At 36.6% G+C, this 23193-nt stretch overlaps 1 protein-coding gene across 2 annotated transcripts in view; it reads left to right on the top strand.

Annotated features, from left to right (window-relative positions):
- UBR1 (ubiquitin protein ligase E3 component n-recognin 1) overlaps positions 1-23193 on the top strand; it is a 165138-nt gene that overhangs the window by 60229 nt on the left and 81716 nt on the right. For both annotated transcript variants that reach the window (XM_082834706.1, XM_082834705.1), the window contains exons 5-14: positions 3874-4004; positions 12026-12164; positions 13350-13412; positions 13654-13777; positions 14093-14200; positions 14842-14930; positions 16493-16591; positions 17545-17702; positions 22406-22505; positions 23049-23177. In XM_082834706.1, coding sequence (XP_082690832.1) covers positions 3874-4004; positions 12026-12164; positions 13350-13412; positions 13654-13777; positions 14093-14200; positions 14842-14930; positions 16493-16591; positions 17545-17702; positions 22406-22505; positions 23049-23177 — 1140 coding nt within the window. The remainder of the gene's footprint in view (positions 1-3873; positions 4005-12025; positions 12165-13349; positions 13413-13653; positions 13778-14092; positions 14201-14841; positions 14931-16492; positions 16592-17544; positions 17703-22405; positions 22506-23048; positions 23178-23193) is intronic.

Raw genomic sequence — 23193 nt, 5'->3', positions numbered from 1 at the left:
TTTTCCAAAATTAGTCCATAAATTCATTATATTCCCAATCAGAATAACAGCCAAATTCTCTTTTGGAATTTGACAAAAGTAATCAGAAGTTCTTCTGGAAAAATTTATGAGAATTGCCAGGAAAAACTGAAGAGTTATGAGTGTGAATAGATCCAACAGATTTTAAATGTATTAAAGAGCCATAGTAATCCAGACAATGTGACAGTTGGGACTAAAATTCAGATCTTTAGAATCTGGGCTCTAGCACATTTTTTTTTTTTTAACCTTGAATTTGGAAATAATTTCAAATTTGTAAAAAGTTGCAAAAATAGAGTACAAAGAATATTCATATACTCTTTACCCATTCACCTATCGTTAACATATACCTTATCGTTCAGCACTCTATTTTTATTTATTTATTTTTTAAAAAATATTTATTTATTTATTTTGGCTGCTCTGGGTCTTAGTTGTGGCATTTGGGATCTTTAGGTGCAGCATGCAGACTCTTAGTTGTGGCATGCGTTCAGGATCTAGTTCCCCAACCAGGAATCGAACCCAGGCCCCCTGCATTGGGAGTGCAGAGTCTTACCCACTGGACCATGAGGAAGTCCCTCAGCCCTCTTATTTTTAGATTGCCTCTTCTCTGTTACTCATTTATTTGTCCTGATTCCAAATGATTATTCCTTCATTTGACAAATAAAAAATTTGCTTGATTAAATATCACCAGATGTCCCTTTCTATTCATTCTCTTGTTTCTGGTTTCTTTCTTTCTTTTTTTTTTTAATAAATTTATTTATTTATTTTTGGCTGCATTGGGTCCTCATTGCTGCACACAGGCTTTCTCTTGTTGGGGCGAGGAGGGGCTACTCTTCATTGTGGTGTGTGGGCTTCTCATTGGGGTGGCTTGTCTCTGTTGCAGAGCAAAGGCTAGAGGTGCGCAGGCTTCAGTAGTTGTGGCTCACAGGCTCTAGAGTGCAGGCTCAGTAGTTGTGGCGCACAGGCTTAGTTGCTCCATGGCATGTGGGATCTTCCCGGACCAGGGCTCGAACCTGTGTCCCTTGCATTGGCAGGCGAATTCTTAACCACTGTACCACCAGGGAAGTCCCTTTTGTTTCTGTTTTAAGAACCCTTTTCATTCTGATTATTTCCATTTCCTCCTCTGATATTTTTTTAAAGGGTATTGGAATATTTTAGCATATAGTCAGAGGGCTTTGTGGCTTGATTTTTATATCCTCATCATTCCATAACTAATCATTCTAGAAAATTGTTTTTGTACTGTTTTGTGTTAAGTAGCTGAAGAATCCTTGGGAGTTAAATTGCTCATTGAGTTTACAAAACTAGCCTCCCTCTTCCTATATCATGGGATTCCAGTCTGTTGGTGGTTTTCCTGAGTCATATGGCCTCAGTACACTGAATTTAGTCCTGAACTAACCTGATCTTCTTGGATTTCTTTGGCTTTCTAATTAGATTCCAAAGGTAGTTGGTCATTCAGTCTTATTCTGAAGGTAAATCTGGATATTCTGCAATGACTCTAGATCTGATTCATGATCTAGATGTGAGAGAAGGACACTTATGGCTAGCATATAACTAATCAATTGCCACCCAACAGTCCTTTGTACTTCGCATTTGTTTCATCTCTGCTTTGGTGAATGTGAAATCCATACTCTGCCAGGCGTGTGGCATTGTGCCAACCATAATAGGGATTTACCAAATGTAATTAGACGTGGCTGATACTAATCAGCCCATCATCCAGCATTTGGCAGTATCTCTTAAAGTGTATTTAAGAGAAGTTTCTTTCTAGTCCTGCAGTATATTTCTGGGTTAATTTTTAAGGTTTTTTAAAATCTATTTTGATTATCACCCTTTTGTTCCCTCTAATGGACCTTCTTATTTTCTAAGCTCTAAATGATTTATTTTAAAGTTTCTTCTGTACTTGGACTTCCCTGCTGGCGCAGTGGTTAAGAATCTGCCTGCCAGTGCAGGGGACATGGGTTCTATCCCTGATCCGGGAAGATCCCACATGTCCTGTAACAACTAAGCCTGTGCACCACAACTACTGAGCCTGCGTTCTGGAGCCCGTGAGCCACAACTACTGAGCCCACGCTCCACAATTCCTGAAGCCCGTGTGCTTTAGGGCCCGTGCTCCACAACAAGAGAAGCCACCACAATGAGAAGCCCGCGTGCTGCAATGAAGAGTAGCCCCTGCTCGCCACAACTAGAGAAATCCCGTGTGCAGCAACGAAGACCCAACACAACCAAAAAATAAATTAAAAAAAAAAAAGTTTCTTCTGTACTTACCAGACCTCTTCTGAAGAACTTAGCCTCTGATTGATACAGTATGGAAGTAATGAGTAGATTCTCTTAACTCTTTAATTCAGACTACTTTTCTGAGGAATTGAAAGGAAATATTGAGCTAAAAAAGGTAAGAAATAGGAACATAGTGGATTAATATTGCTCTTAGTACCTTTGGCACTCTATTTTCTCTCTCTCTAGCAAAAGCTTCTGAGCAAAATCTCCAGAGGAAAGGTGACATATTGAGGAGATGGTAGAAATTAAAATAATAAAGCATTGGGGAGTGAGAAAGAATAGGTGCAAAAGAATAAATGTGTAGGTTAATGTTTTCGTCACCACAGAATAAAATACAGTTCATTAGTACGGTCTATAGCAGGTAGGTTAAAATTGAATATTAAAAGCATTGTACTGAATTTCTAGTGGATTGTGTGTGTGTGTGTGTGTGTGTGTGTGTGTGTCTTAAAGAGCTACTATGTTTCTTTTCCTGCTTACTGCTTTGTTTAAACATCTTATTGGGCTGTAACTTGCATAATGTATTAAAGAATTCACCCATTTAAAGTATAACTTCAGTGCTTTTTTAACATGTACTTCATTCTTTTTTTTATGACCAAATAATATTCCATTGTATGGATTACATACCATTTTATTTATCCGTTCTTCAGTTTATGGAAATTTAGGTCGTTTCCACTTTCTGGCTATTATGAGTAATGCTGCTACAAATATTTGTGTACAAGTTTTTGTGCAGATATATGTTTTCATACTTCTTGGATAGATATCTAGGAGTAGAATTGCTGGGTCATATGGTAACTATACTTAACATTTTGAGCATCTCTCAGACTGTTTTCCAAATTGAACCATTTTACATTTCCACCAGCAGTGCATAGGGTTCAAATATCTCCACATCCTGGCCAATACTTATTGTTATCTCCCTTTTTGATTATAGACACCTTAGCAAGTATGAAGAGGTATCTCATTGTGGTTTTGATTTGCATTTCCATAATGGTTTATGACATAGAGCATTTAAATGTGTTTTTTTTAGCTAATTGGTTTGAACAAGCCTTTTATTAAGGAAGTTGTATTTTGTAATGAAATTAACATTTTTTCCCCCCATGGGAGTCAAAAACCCAGATTTTAGTCTTGCTTTTTATATCTGTTTAGAGGTTCTTTGACCTTGGATGGGACCTTTATCTTTTAAATGCCTTTAATTTTCTGCCTTAACAGAGTGGCTATAAGGATCAGTTGAAATAAATTAGTGAGAAAAGTTTTTGTCAGCTGGAGGGGATAACCACTCCCTATAACTCATTGTTCTCTGATGATATAATTATTCAGGCAGGGAAGAACATTCATAATGAAGAGCATCATAAAGGAGACCTCTGTGGTTTTGCCTTCTTGCCTTTCTGTCATCTGTAGCACCAACTTGGCCACAAGGAGTTAAGCTAAACCGATGTGAATAGCAGCGTCTTGAGTTGAAGTTAAATTCATTCCTGGAGGATGGTGTAAATGAACTCATTGAAATTATTGCTATAAATTAATAACATTATCTTTCTCATCCACTTACTTGTATACAACATTGGTAGTATGTTTTTCTATACTTTCTTGCAGAACTTACGCTGTCCGTTGAATGAAGAGGTAATTGACCAAGCCAGGAAAATATTCCCTTCAGTGATAAAATACATTGTAGAAATGACTGTATGGGAAGAGGAAAAAGAACTGCCTCCTCAACTCCAGATAAGGTGGGGGATTTTTTAAAAGGGAGAAGTTTTCATGATGGTTATTTATATTGCAAAACGGGTGTTTGAAAAATGTCTGTTGTTATTTACTGCTTTAACTTAACTATCATTATGAAGATTTTATAGAGAATTGCCTTATTGAAATACTTCCAAAATGCCCATTTATATGAGATGGTCTCTTAAGACACTATACAGAAGTTAAGCCAAAGGAAGAGCCTAATCAGGAGCTTCAGATTTTTAAGAAAACACATTTTGGGGGTCTTGTTCTAAATGATTTACAAGGTCCTAGCAGCCATTCATCCCAGTAGGGAGTAAACTGCCCAGTGTGATACTGGCCTGGACCAACTTCCAGGTTCTCTGAGAGGTTTGTGAACAAAGGTGGGGACTTCGGAATACTGTGTCTCCCTTTAGTCCAAGTCTTTAGCTATTTTCTTGATCAGAAGTTTTGATGGGGGCCACATTCACAGAAAAATAGACGAGATGAAAAGGCAGAGGGCTATGTACCAGATGAAGGAACAAGATAAAACCCCAGAAAAACAACTAAATGAAGTGGAGATAGGCAACCTTCCAGAAAAAGAATTCAGAATAATGATAGTGAAGGTGATCCAAGACCTTGGAAAAAGAATGGATGCAGAGATCAAGAAGATGCAAGAAATGTTTAACGAAGACCTAGAGGAATTAAAGAACAAATAAAAAGAGATGAACAGTACAATAACTGAAATGAAAACTACACTAGAAGGAATCAATAACAGAATAACTGAGGCAGAAGAACGGATAAGTGACCTGGAATACAGAATGGTGGAATTCACTGCTGTGGAACAGAATAAAGAAAAAAAGAATGAAAAGAAATGAAGACAACCTAAGAGACCTCTGGGACAACATTAAATGCAACAACATTTGCATTATAGGGGTCCCAGAAGGAGAAGAGAGAGAGAAAGGATCCGAGAAAATATTTGAAGAGATTATAGTCAAAAACTTCCCTAACATGGGAAAGGAAAGAGCCACCCAAATCCAGGAAAGGCAGAGAGTCCCATACAGGATAAACCCAAGGAGAAACACACTGAGACACATAGTAATCAAATTGGCAAAAATTAAAGACAAAGAAAATTATTGGAAGCAGCAAGGGAAAAACAACAAATAACATACAAGGGATTCCTATAAGGTTAACAGCTGATTTCTCAGCAGAAACTCTACAAGCCAGAAGAGAGTGGCATGATATACTTAAAGTGATGAAAGGGGAGAACCTACAACCAAGATTACTCTACCCAGCAAGGATCTCATTCACATTTGATGGAGAAATCAAAAGCTTTACAGACAAGCAAAAGCTAAGAGAATTCAGCACCACCAAACCAGCTCTACAACAAATGCTAAAGGAACTTCTCTAAGTGGGAAACACAAGAGAAGAAAAGGACCTACAAAAACAAACCCAAAACAATTAAGAAAATGGTCATAGGAACATGCATATCAATAATTACCTTAAATGTGAATGGATTAAATACTACAACCAAAAGACACAGGCTTGCTGAATGGATACAAAAACAAGACCCATACATACGCTGTCTACAAGAACCCACTTCAGACCTAGGGACACATACAGACTGAAAGTGAGGGGATGGAAAAAGATATTCCATGCAAATGGAAATCTAAAGAAAGCTGGAGTAGCAATACTCATATCAGATAAAATAGACTTTAAAATAAAGAATGTTACAAGAGACAAGGAAGGCCACTACATGATGATCAAAGGATCGATCCAAGAAGAAGATATAACAATTATAAATATATATGCACCCAACATAGGAGCACCTCAGTACTTAAGGCAACTGCTAACAGCTCTAAAAGAGGAAATCGACAGTAACACAATAATAGTGAGGGACTTTAACACCTCATTAACACCAATGGACAGGCCATTCAAACAGAAAATTAATAAGGAAACCCAAGCTTTAAATGACACAGTAGACCAGATAGATTTAATAGACATTTATAGGACATTCCATCCAAAAACAGCAGATTACACTTTCTTCTCAAATGCGCATGGAACATTCTCCAGGATAGATCACATCTTGGGTCACAAATCAAGCCTAAATAAATTTAAGAAAATTGAAATCATATCAAGCATCTTTTCTGACCACAACGCTATGAGATTAGAAATCAGTTATAGGGGAAAAAAACGTAAAAAGCACAAACACATGGAGGCTAAACACTACGTTACTAAATAACCAAGAGATCACTGAGGAAATCAAAGCGGAAATCAAAAAATACCTAGAGACAAGTGACAGTGAAAACACGATGATCCAAAACCTATGGGAGGCAGCAAAAGCAGTTCTAAGAGGGAAGTTTATAGCTATACAAGCCCACCTCAAAAACAAGTAACAATCTAACATTACACCTAAAGGAGCTAGAGAAAGAAGAACAAACCAAACCCAAAGTTAGCAGAAGGAAAGAAATCATAAAGATCAGAGCAGAAATAAATGAAATAGAAACAAAGAAAACAATAGCAAAGATCTATAGAACTAAAAGCTGGTTCTTTGAGAAGATAAACAAAATTGATAAACCGTTAGCCAGACTCATCAAGAAAAAGAGGAAGAGGACTCAAATCAATAAAATTAGAAATGACAAAGGAGAAATCACAACTGACATGGCAGAAATACAAAGAATTATAAGAGATTACGACAAACAACTATGCCAATAAAATAGACAACCTAGAAGAAATGGACAAATTCTTAGAAAGGTATAACCTTCCAAAACTGAACCAGGAAGAAATAGAAAATATGAACAGACCAATCACAAGTAATGAAGTTGAAACTGTGATTAAAAATCTTCTAACAAACGTCCAGGACCAGATGGTTTCACATGTGAATTTTGTCAGACATTTAGAGAAGAGCTAACACCCATCCTTCTCAAACTCTTCCAAAAAATAGCAGAGGAAGGAAAGCTCCAAAACTCATTCTATGAGGCCACCATCACCCTGATACCAAAACCAGACAAAGATACTACAAAAAAAGAAAATTACAGACCAATATCACTGATGAATATAGATGCAAAAATCCTCAACAAAATACTAGCAAACAGAATCCAAAAATACATAAAAAGGATCATACACCGCGATCAAGTGGGATTTATCCCAGGGATGCAAGGATACTTCAATATACGCAAATTAATCAATGTGATACAGCATATTAGCAAATTGAAGAATAAAAACCATATGATCATCTCAATAGATGCAGAAAAAGCTTGTGACAAAATTCAACACCACTTATGATAAATATTTTCCAGAAAGTGGGCATAGAGGGAACTACCTCAACATAATAAAGGCCATATACTACAAACCCACAGCAAACATCATTCTCAATGGTGAAAAACTGAAAGCATTTCCTCTAAGATGAGGAATGAGACAAGGATGTCCACCCTCACCACTATTATTCAACATAATTTTGGAAGTCCTAGCCAAGGCAATCAGAGAAGAAAAAGAAATGAAAGGAATACAAATTGGAAAAGAAGAAGTAAAACTGTCACCGTTTGCAGATGACATGATAGTATACATAGAGAATCCTAAAGATGCCACCAGAAAACTATTAGAGCTAATTAATGTATTTGGTAAAGTTGCAGGATACAACATTAATGCACAGAAATCTCTTGCATTCGTATACACATCATCCTATACAATGATTTTTCATCATTCCTTCAGATGATGAAAAATCTGAAAGAGAAATTAAGAAACACTCCCATTTACCATTGCAACAAAAAGAATAAAATACCTAGGAATAAACTGACCTAGGGAGACAAAAGACCTGTATGCAGAAAACTATAAGGCACTGTTGAAAGAAATTAAAGATGATACCAAAAGATGGAGAGATATTCCATGTTCTTGGATTGGAAGAATCAATACTGTGAAAATGACTATACTACCCAAAGCAATCTACAGATTCAATGCAATCCTTGTCAAATTACCAATGGCATTTTTTACAGAACTAGAACAAAAAACCTTAAATTTTGTATGGAGACACAGAAGACCCCAAATAGCCAAAGCAGTCTTGAGGGAAAAAAGCAGAGCTGGAGGAATCAGACTCCCTGACTTCAGACTAGACTACAAAGCTACAGTAATCAAGACAATATGGTACTGGCACAAAAACAGAAACATAGATCAATGAAACAGGATAGAAAGCCCAGAGATAAACCCATGCAACCTATTGTCAACTAATCTATGACAAAGGAGGCAAGGATATACAATGGAGAAAAGAGAGTCTCTTCAATAAGTTGTACTGGGGAAACTAGACAGCTACATGTAAAAGAATGAAATTAGAACACTCCCTAACACCATACACAAAATTAAACTCAAAATGGATAAGAGACCTAAATGTAAGACTGGACACTGTAAAACTCTTAGAGGAAAACATAGGAAGAACACTCTTTGGCATAAATCACAGCGAGATCTTTTTTGATCCACCTCCTAGAGTAATGGAAATAAAAACAAAAATAAACAAATGGGACCTAATGAAACTTAAAAGCTTTTGCAAAGCAAAGGAAACTACACACAGTCGAAAAGACAACCCTCAGAATGGGAAAACATACTCGTAGACAAATCAACAGACAAAGTATTAATCTCCAACATATATAAACAGCTCATGCAGCTCAATATTAAAAAAACAAACAACCCAATCAAAAAATGGGCAGAAGACCTAAATAGACATTTCTCCAAAGAGGACATACAGGTGGCTAAGAAGCACATGAAAAGCTGTTCAATATCACTAATCATTAGAGAAATGCAAATCAAAACTACAATGAGGTATCACCTGATACCAGTCAGAATGGGCATCATCAGAAAATCTACAAACAACAAATGCTGGAGAGGGTGTGGAGAAAAGGCGGCCCTCTTGCACTGTTGGTGGGAATGTAAATTGATACAGCCACTATGGAGAACAGTATGGAGGTTCATTAAAAAACTGAAAATAGAATTACCATATGACCCAGCAATCCCACTACTGGGCATATACCCAGAGAAAACCATAATTCAAAAAGACACATGCGCCCCAATGTTCAGTGCTGCACTATTTCCAGTAGCCAGGTTATGGAAGCAACCTAAATGCCCATCGACAGACGAATGGATAAAGAAGATGTGGTACCTGTATGCAATAGAATATTACACAGCCATAAAAAGGAACGAAATTGGGTCATTTGTGGAGACGTGGGTGAATCAAGAGACTGTCATAGAGAGTGAAGTAAGTCAGAAAGAGAAAAACAAATATGGTATATTAACGCATATCAGTGGAACCTAGAAAAATGATAGAGATGAACCGGTTTGCAGGGCAAAAATAGAGACACAGATGTAGAGAACAAACGTATGGACACCAAGGGGGGAAAGCAGCAGGGAGTGGGGGAATGGTGTGATGAATTGGGAGATTGGGATTGACATGTATTCACTGATGTGTATAAAATGGATGACTAATAAGAACTTGCTGTATAAAAAAATAAAATTAAATTTAAAAAAAAAAGAAAAGAAAAAGAAGAAAAAGAAAAGAAGATATTTTGATGGAGGTTCCCTTGTGGTGCAGTGGTTAACAATCCACCTGCCAATGCAGGGGACATGGATGTGAGCCCTGGTCCAGGAAGATCCCACATGCCGTGGAGCAACTAAGCCCATGTGCCACAACTACTGAGCCTGCACTTTATTTTTTTTATTTTTATTTTTTGGTATGCTGACCTCTCACTGTTGTGGCCTCTGCCGTTGTGGAGCACAGGCTCCGGACGCGCAGGCTCAGCGGCCACGGCTCAGGGGCCAGCCGCTCCGTGGCACGTGGGATCTTCCCAGACCGGGGCATGAACCCGTGTCCCCTGCATCGGCAGGTGGACTCTCAACCACTGCGCCACCAGGGAAGCCCTGAGCCTGCACTTGAGATCCCATGTTCCACAACTACTGAAGCCCGTGCGCCTAGAGCCCATGCACTGGAACAAGAGAAGCTAACGCAACGAGAAGCCTGCACACTGCACCAAAGACCCAACGCAGCCAAAAATACATAAATTAATTAATTTTAAAAAATTTAAAATATTTGATGGTAGGAATAAGGAGATAGCCCTTTGCCCTGTGCTTTGGGATCTAGATTTATTTCAGGTGTAGGGATTTAACAGTTTTTTGTGGTTTTTCTTCGGTACGCAGGCCTCTCACTGTTGTGGCCTGTCACGTTGCGGAGCACAGGCTCCGGACGCGCAGGCTGAGCGGCCATGGCTCACGGGCCCAGCCACTCCGCGGCATGTGTGATCTTTCCAGACCGGGGCACGAACCCGTGTCCCCTGCATCGGCAGGCGGACTCTCAACCACTTTGCCACCAGGGAAGAGCCCCAACAGTTGTTTTTTAAAAGTTTATTTATTATTTATTTTTGTCCGCATTGGGTCTTCGTTGCCGCCCGCGTGCTTTCTCCAGTTGCGGCGAGCAGGGGCTGTTCTTTGTTGAGGTGCGTGGGCTTCTCATTGCAGTGGCTTGTCTTTGTTGCGGAGCACAGACTCTAGACGCATGGGCTTCAGTAGTTGTGGCTTGCGGGCTCCGTAGTTGTGGCTCGTGGGTTCTAGAGCGCAGCCTCAGTAGTTGTGGCACACGGGCTTAGTTGCTCTGCGGCATGTGGGATCTTCCCGTACCAGGGCTCGAACCCATGTCCCCTGCATTGGCAGGCAGATTCTTAACCCCTGCGCCACAAGGGAATTCCCTTAACAGTTTTTTTTAGCTAAAACCCAGCAATTTCTAACGACCATATGTCTTTTAGTGACAGTAATATTTGCTCTTAATTTACAAATGCAAAAGAGAATTCTAGACCTGATATGAAATACAGTTTGGGGCTTGTAGGAATTTTTCTACCTGAGTAATATAGGAGTTTCACAAACCTAAGTACAGTTTTTTTAGTTTATTGGGTGTATTTGTATTATTCTATGAGAGAGAATTAAGAATTTCAATTTTTAAAAACATTAAATGTATTGTTTTGACTTTTGCTGGGCCATAAACTGTTTATAAAAATAACGATCATCAGCGATTGTGTCCACAAAGGTTTTAATTTCAGTTATTTTGATAGCATCAGTTAAATGCTTTAAGAAACTTTGTGTTGGTAAACATAGTACTAGCAATATGCCTGTCTAAAAAGGGTGGGTTGCTTGAGTGTGGTCATGTATGTAGACCGCACTGGACTTCAAATTCACAGATCTGAGTTCTAATTCTCACTGCTTATTGGCTTTGGGACCATAGAGAAGTCTTTTTGAGCCTCTATTTCCTAAGGTATAAGAGGCCTGAGAAAAGCTGCCTCTTAGAGTTATGAGGATCAATTGAGTATTAGTGAAAGGTTATTATAAACTGTTTAAAACTGATAATAACTTCTGACATTTGTGTAGCCCATGACAGCCATTTTCACGTATTTTATAAGATCCTCACACCACTCTCAAATGTAGATATTATACTCTTCTTAGAGGTGGAAAAGCTACTTTCATCTCAGCAAGATTAAATGCTTAAGTGATTTGTCTAAGGCCTCTCAGTCAAATGGTAGTTCTGGCACTTTAAATCTATATACCTTTTTTAAAAAAAACTTAATTGTGCTATAAAACCAGTATCACTTAAAATAAATAGAAGGTAAAAACAAAAATAAGTTAAATAAAAACTAAATGTTAATAAAATCTGTCTGTCGTTGCCTGCTTGAAGGTTCTGAGCCTGAGGCCTGTCTCCTTTTGTCAAAGTGGGAGATTAGCAAGATTTAAGAATGGTGTTAAAGACATACTGCCACTTACTGAGAATAATATTTTAATTCTGAAAGTTAGAAAAATTGGGGGACAAACATCGAAAAGGTAATACTTTTGTCAGGGTTTTTAAATTTTATGGCACTGTACCACTTAAAATCACCTCCTATACTAGTATTACAGAGGTACTTTCCCATACGTAGGAAGCTACATGGTGCTGCTTCATCACATGGCATATATTATTTTAGCCTGTATTTCATGTTTTCCTTTGTTTATTTGTTGCAGTGTCTGAATATATATCTTTTTTTAAAAACAGAGAGAAAAATGATAGCTACTACTGTGTCCTTTTCAATGATGAACACCATTCATATGACCATGTCATATACAGTCTACAAAGAGCTCTTGACTGTGAGCTCGCAGAGGCACAGTTGCACACCACTGCCATAGACAAAGAGGTTCGTGTCATTTGAATTATTATGCTGTCTTCATCAGCTTCCTGGAAATTGGGTGTTGACTGGCCCTTGCCAAGTGCCTTAGTATTGTGTTAGGTACAACCATCCTCTTCATTTATCCTTTATAGCCTAAGTAAATTGGTTGAAACTTGATTTTTCTGTGTGTGTTTAACAGTTTAAGATGACTAATTTTCCTCTTTTGTTCTAAATAATTAGAAAGTTACTGAATATACTTGGCAAAGAGTAGTTAAGAATGTCAGCTCGGGCTTCCCTGGTGGCGCAGTGGTTGCGAGTCCGCCTGCCGATGCAGGGGACGCAGGTTTGTGCCCCGGTCCGGGAAGATCCCACATACCGCGGAGTGGCTGGGCCTGTGAGCCATGGCCGCTGAGCCTGTGCATCCGGAGCCTGTGCTCCGCAATGGGAGGGGCCACAACAGTGAGAGGCCCGTGTACCGCCAAAAAAAAAAAAAAAAGAATGTCAGCTCAACCTCAGTCTGTTTCTATAATTATTGAATGAATGAATAAATGCATGAATTATGAGAAGTTGGTTAGTTAACATCATCTATTAAAACTATTTTTAGAATAATATTGATAGCATGGCTCAGCTTTTATTTAACACCCATCCAAAGCAAAATGTGTTCTTCGGGTATGCAGAAGGAACATTAGCCTAATCCCTACCCTCAAGAGGAGGGTAAGATGGTAGAAGAAATATCATGGCACTAGTAATTAGCATTGTGATTCTAGGACTTGAGGAATCAATATCCTCGCCAAACCTCTAACCCACTAGTGGACCAAAAGTGTGATATGGAACACATGATGAAGAATTTTAAGTTTACTCATGAAAACTATCTAAGACATATAATAAGAGTTTAGTAAACCTAACTTATTATTATCTGATAGAAATAGAATATACTACAATAAGTAAATAATTGACATTCTTGCCAAGCAGGAAATCTAGAATCCTAAAGTATAGAAACTCTCCACTAGTGGTATTGAAAGTTCTGAAGCTACATAAAACTGCTAAACATTTATGTTTATCTTCTAGGTATTGTCAATCTTAGGACTTTTAGGCAGTCAACAAATGATTGATAATTAAGAGCTTATTGGGTCTTTGGGCTTTATATTACTTATTGATTGATTGGGATTGTCAACCTACTACCACCTAATTCTCATGTTTGTCTATAATTAGGGCCGTCGGGCTGTTAAAGCAGGTGCTTTTGCTGCTTGCCAGGAAGCAAAGGAAGATATAAAGGTAATTTTCTGAATTAGAGTCAAAAAGAGAATTTTAAGAGGAATGCACATTACAAGAGCCCAAGTAAAACAATTATATTGTTGAAGTGGTTTGACATCCTAAGTAAAGATAAGATTGGAGCATTTAGACCCAGAGATTTGGAACTGCAACAGTTATAGATTTCTTTTTTTGAAGAGTAGATTACTTAGTTAGAACAAAAATTTTAAAACTAGTTTGTTTTTAATATTCCTTTCATTTCTAGAGTCATTCAGAAAATGTCTCTCAACATCCACTTCATGTAGAAGTATTACACTCTGAGGTTATGGCTCATCAGAAATTTGCTTTGCGTCTGGGGTCCTGGATGAATAAAATTATGAGCTATTCAAGTAAGTATATAGCCTATTTTTCTTATTTTTCATAAACTATTGTCTTTTTAAATAGCCACAAATTTTAAAATGTCATTGAGTATAAAATAAAATGGTTTTTGTTTTTTTTTATACATTTTGCTTATTTTCAGGATTGCATTTCAGATGCTGTGAATAATATTTCATTGGCTCTTGATTCTTTGATATTGACAGAATAATTCTTGATATCAAGTGTAGGATGATTACTGTTAGTTTTTTCATATGTTATTATAGGAAATGTACTTTTGGGAGAAAATACTTTAAGAATAAAAATTATATGACTTTTTTTGTTTGTAGGTGACTTCAGACAGATCTTTTGCCAAGCATGCCTTAGAGAAGAACCTGGCTCTGAGAATCCCTGTCTCATAAGCAGGTTAATGCTTTGGGATGCAAAGCTTTATAAAGGTAGGTAGATCTTTACTTGTGCTTCTTGCCATGAAGCAGAGGAATATTATGACCTTAAAGTGGAGTTTAATCTCTTCTGTTTATTAAATCAGTGAACTTGATAAGATATTATACTTTGAAGGTGAGGTTAACCAATCAATATGTATTCTGTGTTAAAACCCTGGGATATTGCCTTTTAATTATAGTGCCTTTTCATTTACTCAGAACCAGTAAAAAGAGTATGTATGCATTCATGCAGTAGTGCCATTATAAAAGCTATGTTAATTTTCATTTTTAAAATTTAAATGAAGAACCAAAAGTAAAAGGTGAGAGAAAGGTTAAAGGGGATGGAGAAGGGAAAGTACAGAGTAAGAGTAGTCTTTAGTGAAACAGAATGAAAAGGAATGGAGAAAGGTGGGAGAAGTAGGATGAAGTAAGGTACAGGAGTGAGAGGGGTACAGAAAAAGAAGGGAAAGGCATTACATGTATGTATTTTAAATTCTAGCTATTAAATATTAATGCAATAAATGCCACTAACATTTGAGTCCTTGAGGTCTATTAGCATGTGAAATATTTTTATAATATTCTGCCACTACTAATAGCTGGAATGTTTTTTTTGCCTTGGTGATACTCCTCCCACCTCCCTAAAAAATGATGTATAGGTGCCCGTAAGATCCTTCACGAATTGATCTTCAGCAGTTTTTTTATGGAGATGGAATACAAAAAATTCTTTGCTATGGAATTTGTGAAGGTAATTGCTCTTTATAAATAGATATCAATAAATAGAAATAGAAAACCATTTTTGTAAGTGAAATAATGGAAACAAAGGGGATAATTATGAAGCAAGAATTTAATTTTATAGTTCATTTCTCTGTCAAAAAGTTCATTTATTTTCACGTTTGGTAGTATGGAAACAGTAGTCTGAGAGAGGAGATAGGTGGAAAATGACCTATTGTTTGCCTAGAAAAAGCAGTAGGAAGTTATCACATTCATGAATACATTTATCTTTTCTAATCATTTGTTAGTAAAATTATAACAAGAGCAGTGACTAGCTGAAAGGCATAGCAGGGAAAAGGAACAGATATACATGCTAAAAGGAGGCAGATATCTGATGGGCAAGAGTTATACTTAACTATTTGAGGCTAGAATATAAAGATAAATCTTACAGCTTTTTAATATTGTTTTATTGATCTATTGTATATCCCTTATATTGTTATATTTTTTGTCTCTCTCTCTCAAGTTAGACTAGTTAGAACATGTACTTCTTTAACCTTCTGCTTTGCCTTATATAGAGGTATCCAGTAAATACTTGTTAGTTTACTCTGATTTTGAGTGGCAGGAAATTCTGTAAAACTTAGGACAGAGGTAGACCCAGGATGGAATTGGAAGCAGAGAGTTAAATAATGATTGTCATAGGCAAATGATACTATGGGATAAGATACCTGCACTTCCTGGATTTTATAAGTAGATTGTTAAAAGTAACTAAGACATTTGGTTTCTTTAAAGGTGATGACAACTCAAATTATCAACTCTATTCTTCTAAAACTCATTAGAGATAGAATATTGGACCATATCTGTGATCTGAAATGAAGTTTTTTCCTTATACAACAGCAGTTCTCCCTCCTTATATGATGTTTTTCTGTATACCATGGTTACCTCTTAAACTTTGTATGAATTCTAATGGTTGAAATTAAATATGTAGGTCAGGAATCTAACACTGTGCTTACATATAATAGATGCTTGATGCATGACTGGATGTATTATTATTTTTGTTCTCCCAAGATATCAGGATTGATTTTCAGCTGGTATGCACCAGTATGTATAAGAAGTTATGTACAGCCAGCATCCATTCTGTTTAAGGCTGGGTTGAATCTGATGGTTGGTTTTCTGGGTCATATCAGCTTTTAAATACTTTCAATATAGTCCCTGCCCTATTCCATTGGGGTAAAATCTGCTAAAAATTGCCCCAGATTCTGTTTGAGAAAGTATATACTACACCTTTGCAGTCCTCTGTGATTTTTGTGTGTGTGTGTGTGTGTGTGTGTGTGTGTGTGTGTGTGTTTGTTGTGTTTTTTAAAAATAGTTCTCAGTATCCAACTATGCTAGTTTGGGTAGCTGAATTCATATTCAGTCTTTTGTTATTCTCTTTCTAGTAAATTTTTGTTGACCATAGTATCTCCCCTTAATAAATAGGAGTTATAATACTTGACATCTTATACATAGGAACAAATATAGCAGCTGTTAAAATTGGGATTTTAAAAGTTTTCAGTACTTATTTATAATTGCTTCTCCACTTATTGTTTTATCTTCCAGTATTATAAGCAGCTACAGAAAGACTATATCAGTGATGATCATGACAGAAGTATCTCTATAACTGCACTCTCAGTTCAGATGTTTACTGTTCCTACTTTGGTATGTATTAATTAGTCTTGGCAACCTTTCTAAGTAATATTTATTTTATTATTTAAGAATTTTAGTTAGTGTTGAATTGAATTAAAACAATTTCTGAGTCACTATGCTGGTCTAATTACACGTGGAAAATTGAATAATGCTTCAGTGGTATCTGCACGTGAAAATGCTTTAATGATACCCAAGGGCTAGGTAATTTGTGGAGTGGGAGTGATGGCACTACCTTGGTCCAAAAGTGCTTATTCCTGCAGGTGAAACCTAGGGATGGTTTCTCAGTGTCTAGAGTAACTTAGGAACAGTGCCTTTTTAATACCAAAAATTTTTTTGTATGCTATTCTCTTGTTCTTTAGGTTTTTTTTTTTTTTAATCATTGTTAGGGTGGGGGAATAGAGTAAGACAAAACAAAACAGGAGGAGAGTATAACTGTTGAGCATTTGCATGAGATGGAGCTGCATAGGCCTGGGAGGAGGAGGGTGGAGGATTCTGCTTCCTTTTTATCCTGCTACTTTTCCTGTTTCTTCTGGAAAGTTCCTACTTTCTCTTTTCAAAGGCCAGAGAAAAGAATGGGGAAGAGAAATTGGATTGCGATTAAGGGGGAGATGTCAGCACAGAAAATATATATGACAGAAGCCTGAAGTATATCTGTTTGTTCTGCTTTGCTCACTGTGTGATTAACAGTGGTAAACATTCATGTAAATGAATGTTACACAGATACTGTGTAACCTGTGTAATGGACTTGGGGTGTTCAGACAGGTGTTTTCTAGTTGCTGAGGAGTAGGGAATTTTTACTCTTAGAAAATAATTTCTCAGAAATTGCTATCCTATGAGACTAAGGAGTATGTTTGATGCTCAACAAACATTTATTCAAAATGATTTACCAACCAAATGAATAAATAAGTAAAGTCCATACTATAATGAGTTAATACTAAAGACAGTATTCTTCACATGTTCTGCAGGCTCGACATCTTATTGAAGAGCAAAATGTTATCTCTGTCATCACTGAAACTCTGCTGGAAGTTTTGCCTGAGTACTTGGATAGGAACAATAAATTCAACTTCCAGGGTTACAGCCAGGACAAATTGGGAAGAGTATATGCAGTAATATGTGATCTAAAGTAAGTTGTTCGAGTAAAAAGGTGAGGGTACCTGTTAAACACAGTTGTGTTTATTCTGTCCTATATATAAACATCTGATCCTTTTGGTTATCTTGGAATCTTTATAATGATGGCAAGGACAAAGAACTGTTACTGTGATGTCAATAAATGTTTTAAGTGAAGGCTTCTAATAGAGTTAAAATCAGGTCAATAAAGAAGGTACTGAGGAAGGGCCTCTCACAGGAACTTAGGGTCTCTTGGGGTCACCAAATGAATCTCCATCATGGTCACCATGCCTTCCACTCACTTCCACTCATGTATTTTGATTCTGCCCCTCTTGCATAGTCTCTTTGTGCTTAGTTTCAGATGATCTTGTTGATGTGAATTTTTTTAACTCCTTTTTCATACATATGACCAAGTATTCATCAGGGGTTTCTTAAGTTTTTCTCCCTGAAGAAATGGAGTTTCCTTTTAAAGTAAAGTTGGAATCATATGATAGGTCACATTTGGGATCATTGGACCTAAAAGGAAATAAATTTCGAATTTTTTTAGAAATAGATGGTGACTACTATAAGGATTATGCTGTATAAAGTATTCAATAAATCATAAACTTAATTATTTTAAGAATATATTAAGACAAAATATGTTTCATTTAGTTCACTATTAAAAAAAGAGCTCTAAGATATATATGATTACTTATTCTAGTCCCTACGTGAATAAAATCATTCTAATTTTGTCCACTTCTTCTAGTGACCATGTAAAGTATAGAGAGCTGGAAACAAGTTTCTAAACCAACCTAGAAATAGTTTACTCTAGTTAGAAAAATACATTTGACAGATTTCTGGAACTATGCATTGGATCCTTGATATTACTCAGAAAAATGTTTTCAGACCCTTTCAAATTCTGCAATTTCTAAACATGATTATGACATGTAATTCTTTCTTTAAAGTTCAGTAAATCGTTATGTTATCATATCTTCAGTACAAGTTGAGATGGTGATGAGTTCAGTAGTGAATTGCCATTTAGCCAGTGTGATTCACAAATTATGCATAATTTACAATATGCAAAACAAACAAAAAATATACAAAAACTCCAAATGGCAGTACTTAAAGTTTAGTGTTAAATCAGTGTATTTATCATTCCTTTGGTCTACTGTATAGGAAAAATCTCTTTCTGTGGTTCTCATTACTCTGAAGTATTCTTAGAGTTATTTTTCTATCCAGAGAAGTGCATAATCACATCATTGTTTTGTCTTATTTTATTTTGTGGATCTCTGACTATAATTATTCTCTGTGGTAAATAATTTAGAGTTAATGCATCCCTAGATACTTACCCCTATGGTAAAACTTTAGGGTCCCTGGTTGGGAAGGTAATTTTAAAGTTTTCCCACTCATCTGATGCTCACAACTGCTCTCCTACATCCTTACATAAGTAGAGATATCTCTAATGACAAGGAGAAGGGAAAATTAATGTCTTTTGAGGACCTGATTAGCAGATATTGTGTTAGACTTCTCGTGTAATTCACTCTCACAAGGGTCCTGTGTTATTTATTAGTAACTGCTATGTGCTAAGAAGCTTTACTTATTTTACTTCATTTTATTCTTGCAACATTCTCATAAGGTTGGTGATATCTTTATTTGTAGATTATAATTATTTGCCTAAGGTCACAAAACTAGTAAGTTGCAGAATTTGGATTTGAGCCTAACGCTATTTATCTGTAATACTCATGTTCCTTTCACTACATTATGGAGCTTCACAGACTACATAAACAACAACAAAGCCTTCTCTGAAACCTGGCCTAAAGCACCAGTCAGATATACCCTTCATTTAACAAATAATTACTGAACCCTATTTCTCAGTCTCTCATTGTAGAAATTTTGTAGTCATTCTTATTATTTCCCCATATACTTACTCATTCACCACTTCTTCCTGAAGCCCTGCTTATTTTTAAATCAGTTAGAAATAACCACAAATACTTAATGCCTTTTAACTGTTTCTAGAATAAAGTACAGATTCTTCCAGAATTTGTAGCTCTTCATAGTCTCACTTTATATACTACTTATCTGACTGCACCTCAGCATGAAATAAGTTTATTGGTCCTAGCAGAAGCTCTGTTCAGCCTGCCTCAGGAAATTTTCACTCTCTCAAAGCAGTGCATTCTAACCCTTGAGTAACCCCTTCCAACTTTTAGAAAGTTTATTTTATATTGAAATCTGTCTTTGTAGCTTTCATTATGTGGCTCTAGCTCACCCTTTGTCCATTCAGAACAACTCAGTGCTCATTTAACTTGACGTATTTGAAGACAGTAGGCATATCTGACAACTCTTTTTTATGTTAAGTTGCATCATTTTCTTTAAATATACCCATTTCATATTTAAAATTCCTTCTACATTATTGTCCTTCGCTACTGAAGCTGTTTTAGTTGACTGTGTACCACTTAAGGTATATGCCAAGAAATGAACACAGTACTCTGAGGTCTGTGTAGTAGAAGGAAGGGTTTATTACCTCTCTCATTCTAAATAAATACACCTGTATTAATTTAGCTTCATTTGTCACTCACTCTATGGAAGGTATCTGTTGGGATATTATGGAAATGAAACTTAGAAAAGAGATGCAGTTGAACCTTGGTTCTGTTAAGTGAATATTGTCCTTTTATTACTCTAACTTGTTCCTTCCTTTTTCTGAAAAGTATAGCATATTCTCAATGCAAGTCACCCTCTTCCTCTCCTACTCTGTCCCACCCTCTCCTTCCACTGCTTTTACCACCTATTTTTATCTGCAGACTGCTTTTCTTTTCCTTTCCTTCCTTACTCTTTCCTTTCTTCCTATCTTACATCTTCTTTACTTCCTAGGTCTCCTACAGGGGTCAGGCATGAACTATGTGAAACTAGAAATGTAAATTTTCTTCTCTAGATGAGTGCTTCTCAAATATTAATATGAATGCAAATCTTTATGGGAGCTTGTGAAAATGCAGATTATTACTCAGTAGATTCTGCATTTCTAAAGATTCAGTTGATGCTCATGCTTCTAGTTTGTGAACCAACCTTTTGAGTAGCAGTGCTCTAGAAAACAGCCAAACTTTGATGCCATTTGTTCATTGTGGTAGAGTTTAAACTTTAGTCTTTTTTACTTTAAAAGGAAGATTTAGAATGTAATTAGTATATTTCAAAGTTATTTCTTTGATAAAGTCCTGATGATTGTTTTTCTTTTGTTTTTTTTTTTTGCGGTACGCGGGCCTCTCACTGTTGTGGCCCCTCCCGTTGCGGAGCACAGGCTCCGGACGCGCAGGCTCAGTGGCCATGGCTCACGGGCCCAGCCGCTCCGCGGCATGTGGGATCCTCCCGGACCGGGGCACGAACCCATGTCCCCTGTATTAGCAGGTGGACACTCATCCACTGCGCCACCAGGGAAGCCCCTGATGATTGTATTTTAACTTTCAACATATTAATGGATATTTAAAGAAAGGGAAAATTAAACCACAATCCTTACTATCTTTATGAATAAAACTAATTTTTCCTCCATCTTTTTGCCATGTCTTTTATGTTCAGCATTACTTCCTTTGTGCCCTTTTTTTGGGAACTTAACATTGGATTACAGTGTGCAGTATACATATCTGTTTTCCCATCTGCACTTTGAACCTCAAGGGTAGGGTGTCTGGTTCATGTTTATGTTCCTGATACCTGGTGTGTAATAGGAATTGATTTGGGTTGACTGAGTGCAAAATAATTTTTAACAATTGTTAATGATTCCTTCCTGAGAAGTTATTTTGTGATAAACCATGTTCCCACTGGATATGAAAACAGCCATTGTCTTTACAGCCAAAAGAAGTATTGGTCTTGTAAATTATAGGCTAAAATGGGTCTGTTTATCTTATGAAACAAATACATTCTGATATGTAAGCCACGATGACATAGGTGCTTATATCCTTCTTCTGGGTTCTGGGCGAAGAAAGCCTGGAGGTAGGAAGTCTGTTCCAAATTTCCTGACCCACCAGCAGTAGTATATCTATGGTACTGAAATCAGGTAGCAGGAACGAATGGCTCTGGGAACCAGTGCAGAATAGTCACACAAAGTTGTACAAATCTTTAGTCATTACATACTGAGCAGCAGTAACAAAGGTATTGAATCCTCAGGCCAAACTACTATAATTCTCATGACTGCATGAGAAAATGTGTGTCATTTTAATGTGTGTCATTTTAGGGGAAATGTGTGTCATTTTAATGCACAAAAATATTTTATAACTTACAAAATATTCTGAAATTTTTAGGGGAAAATTTAGGGGAATTTTAGGGGAAAATGTGTGTCATTTTAATGCACAAAAATATTTTATAACTTACAAAATATTCTGAAATAGTTTGCACAACCAGCATACATCATGCACATGTAGTTTTGACATGCATTTTGAGGCTGAAGGGATTTCAACTGGTCCTTTGGGTGAAGGGTATGAACAGTTCTAGAAAATTTGTACTGTGGTTGTCCAGCTGTGACAGGCTAGATTCACTTAATCAGACTAACTTTTGAGTGGAGAAGTCAGGCTTAGCTTTGACATCTGCCTCTCATAGGTAGAGCATTCACATTTTGCTGGTGTAATTCTAGCACTGCCTAGAGTTATAAGAAATTAGAATTCATAATTTTGATGAATCAACATTATCTATAGTCCTGAGAACCTTAAAATTATCCCAAAATAGGAAAGTGAAATGTTTCTTTGTCTCTTGAAATGATAGGTATATCCTGATCAGCAAGCCTGCAGTGTGGACGGAAAGATTAAGAATGCAGTTCCTTGAAGGCTTTAGATCTTTTTTGAAGATTCTTACCTGTATGCAGGTATGATAGTTCTTCTGTACATCAGTAAGATAAATTTATTTAAAAAAATTTAACCCCAATCTTTAATGTTTTGTTTTGTTTTGAGCAAATTATGTTTTTTATTTGAGAAAGGATAAATCTAGCAAAATAGAAGTAAAATTTAAACACTGCCTCACTGATTCTGCTTTAATAGATCTTTCTGAATAGCTTAGTTAACTGCAGTTGTTACTATTAATGTTTATTTATGCTTACCATGTGATAACTGTAGTAAGCACTTTCATGCATTCTTTCTTTTGAGCTTCATAGCAATCTTATGAGGTAGTTACTATTATTATCCCCCTTTTACCTATAAGGGAATCATAGCTTAGAAATAATTTGACCAGGGTCATACAGCTAGAAAAGTGACAGAGTTATGATTTGAACCCATGCATTCTGACCTAGTGTAACAGCTATGTTAAAAAACTACACATACATGAATATAAATCCTGATGATTTTATATTTTGCCAGTGGAAGAGCAAAGAAAGAGGGCCCATATGTATATGTTAACCACTCTTTTCTTGTAGGGAATGGAAGAAATCAGAAGACAGGTTGGGCAACACATAGAAGTGGATCCTGACTGGGAGGCTGCCATTGCTATACAGATGCAATTGAAGAACATTTTACTAATGTTCCAAGAGTGGTGCGCTTGTGATGTAAGTAAAATTTGTT

The sequence above is a fragment of the Leucopleurus acutus genome, assembly GCF_964270905.1.
Source record: "Leucopleurus acutus genome assembly, chromosome: 1".
Taxonomy (NCBI): domain Eukaryota; kingdom Metazoa; phylum Chordata; class Mammalia; order Artiodactyla; family Delphinidae; genus Leucopleurus; species Leucopleurus acutus.
This window is presented reverse-complemented; position numbering and strand designations above follow the sequence as displayed.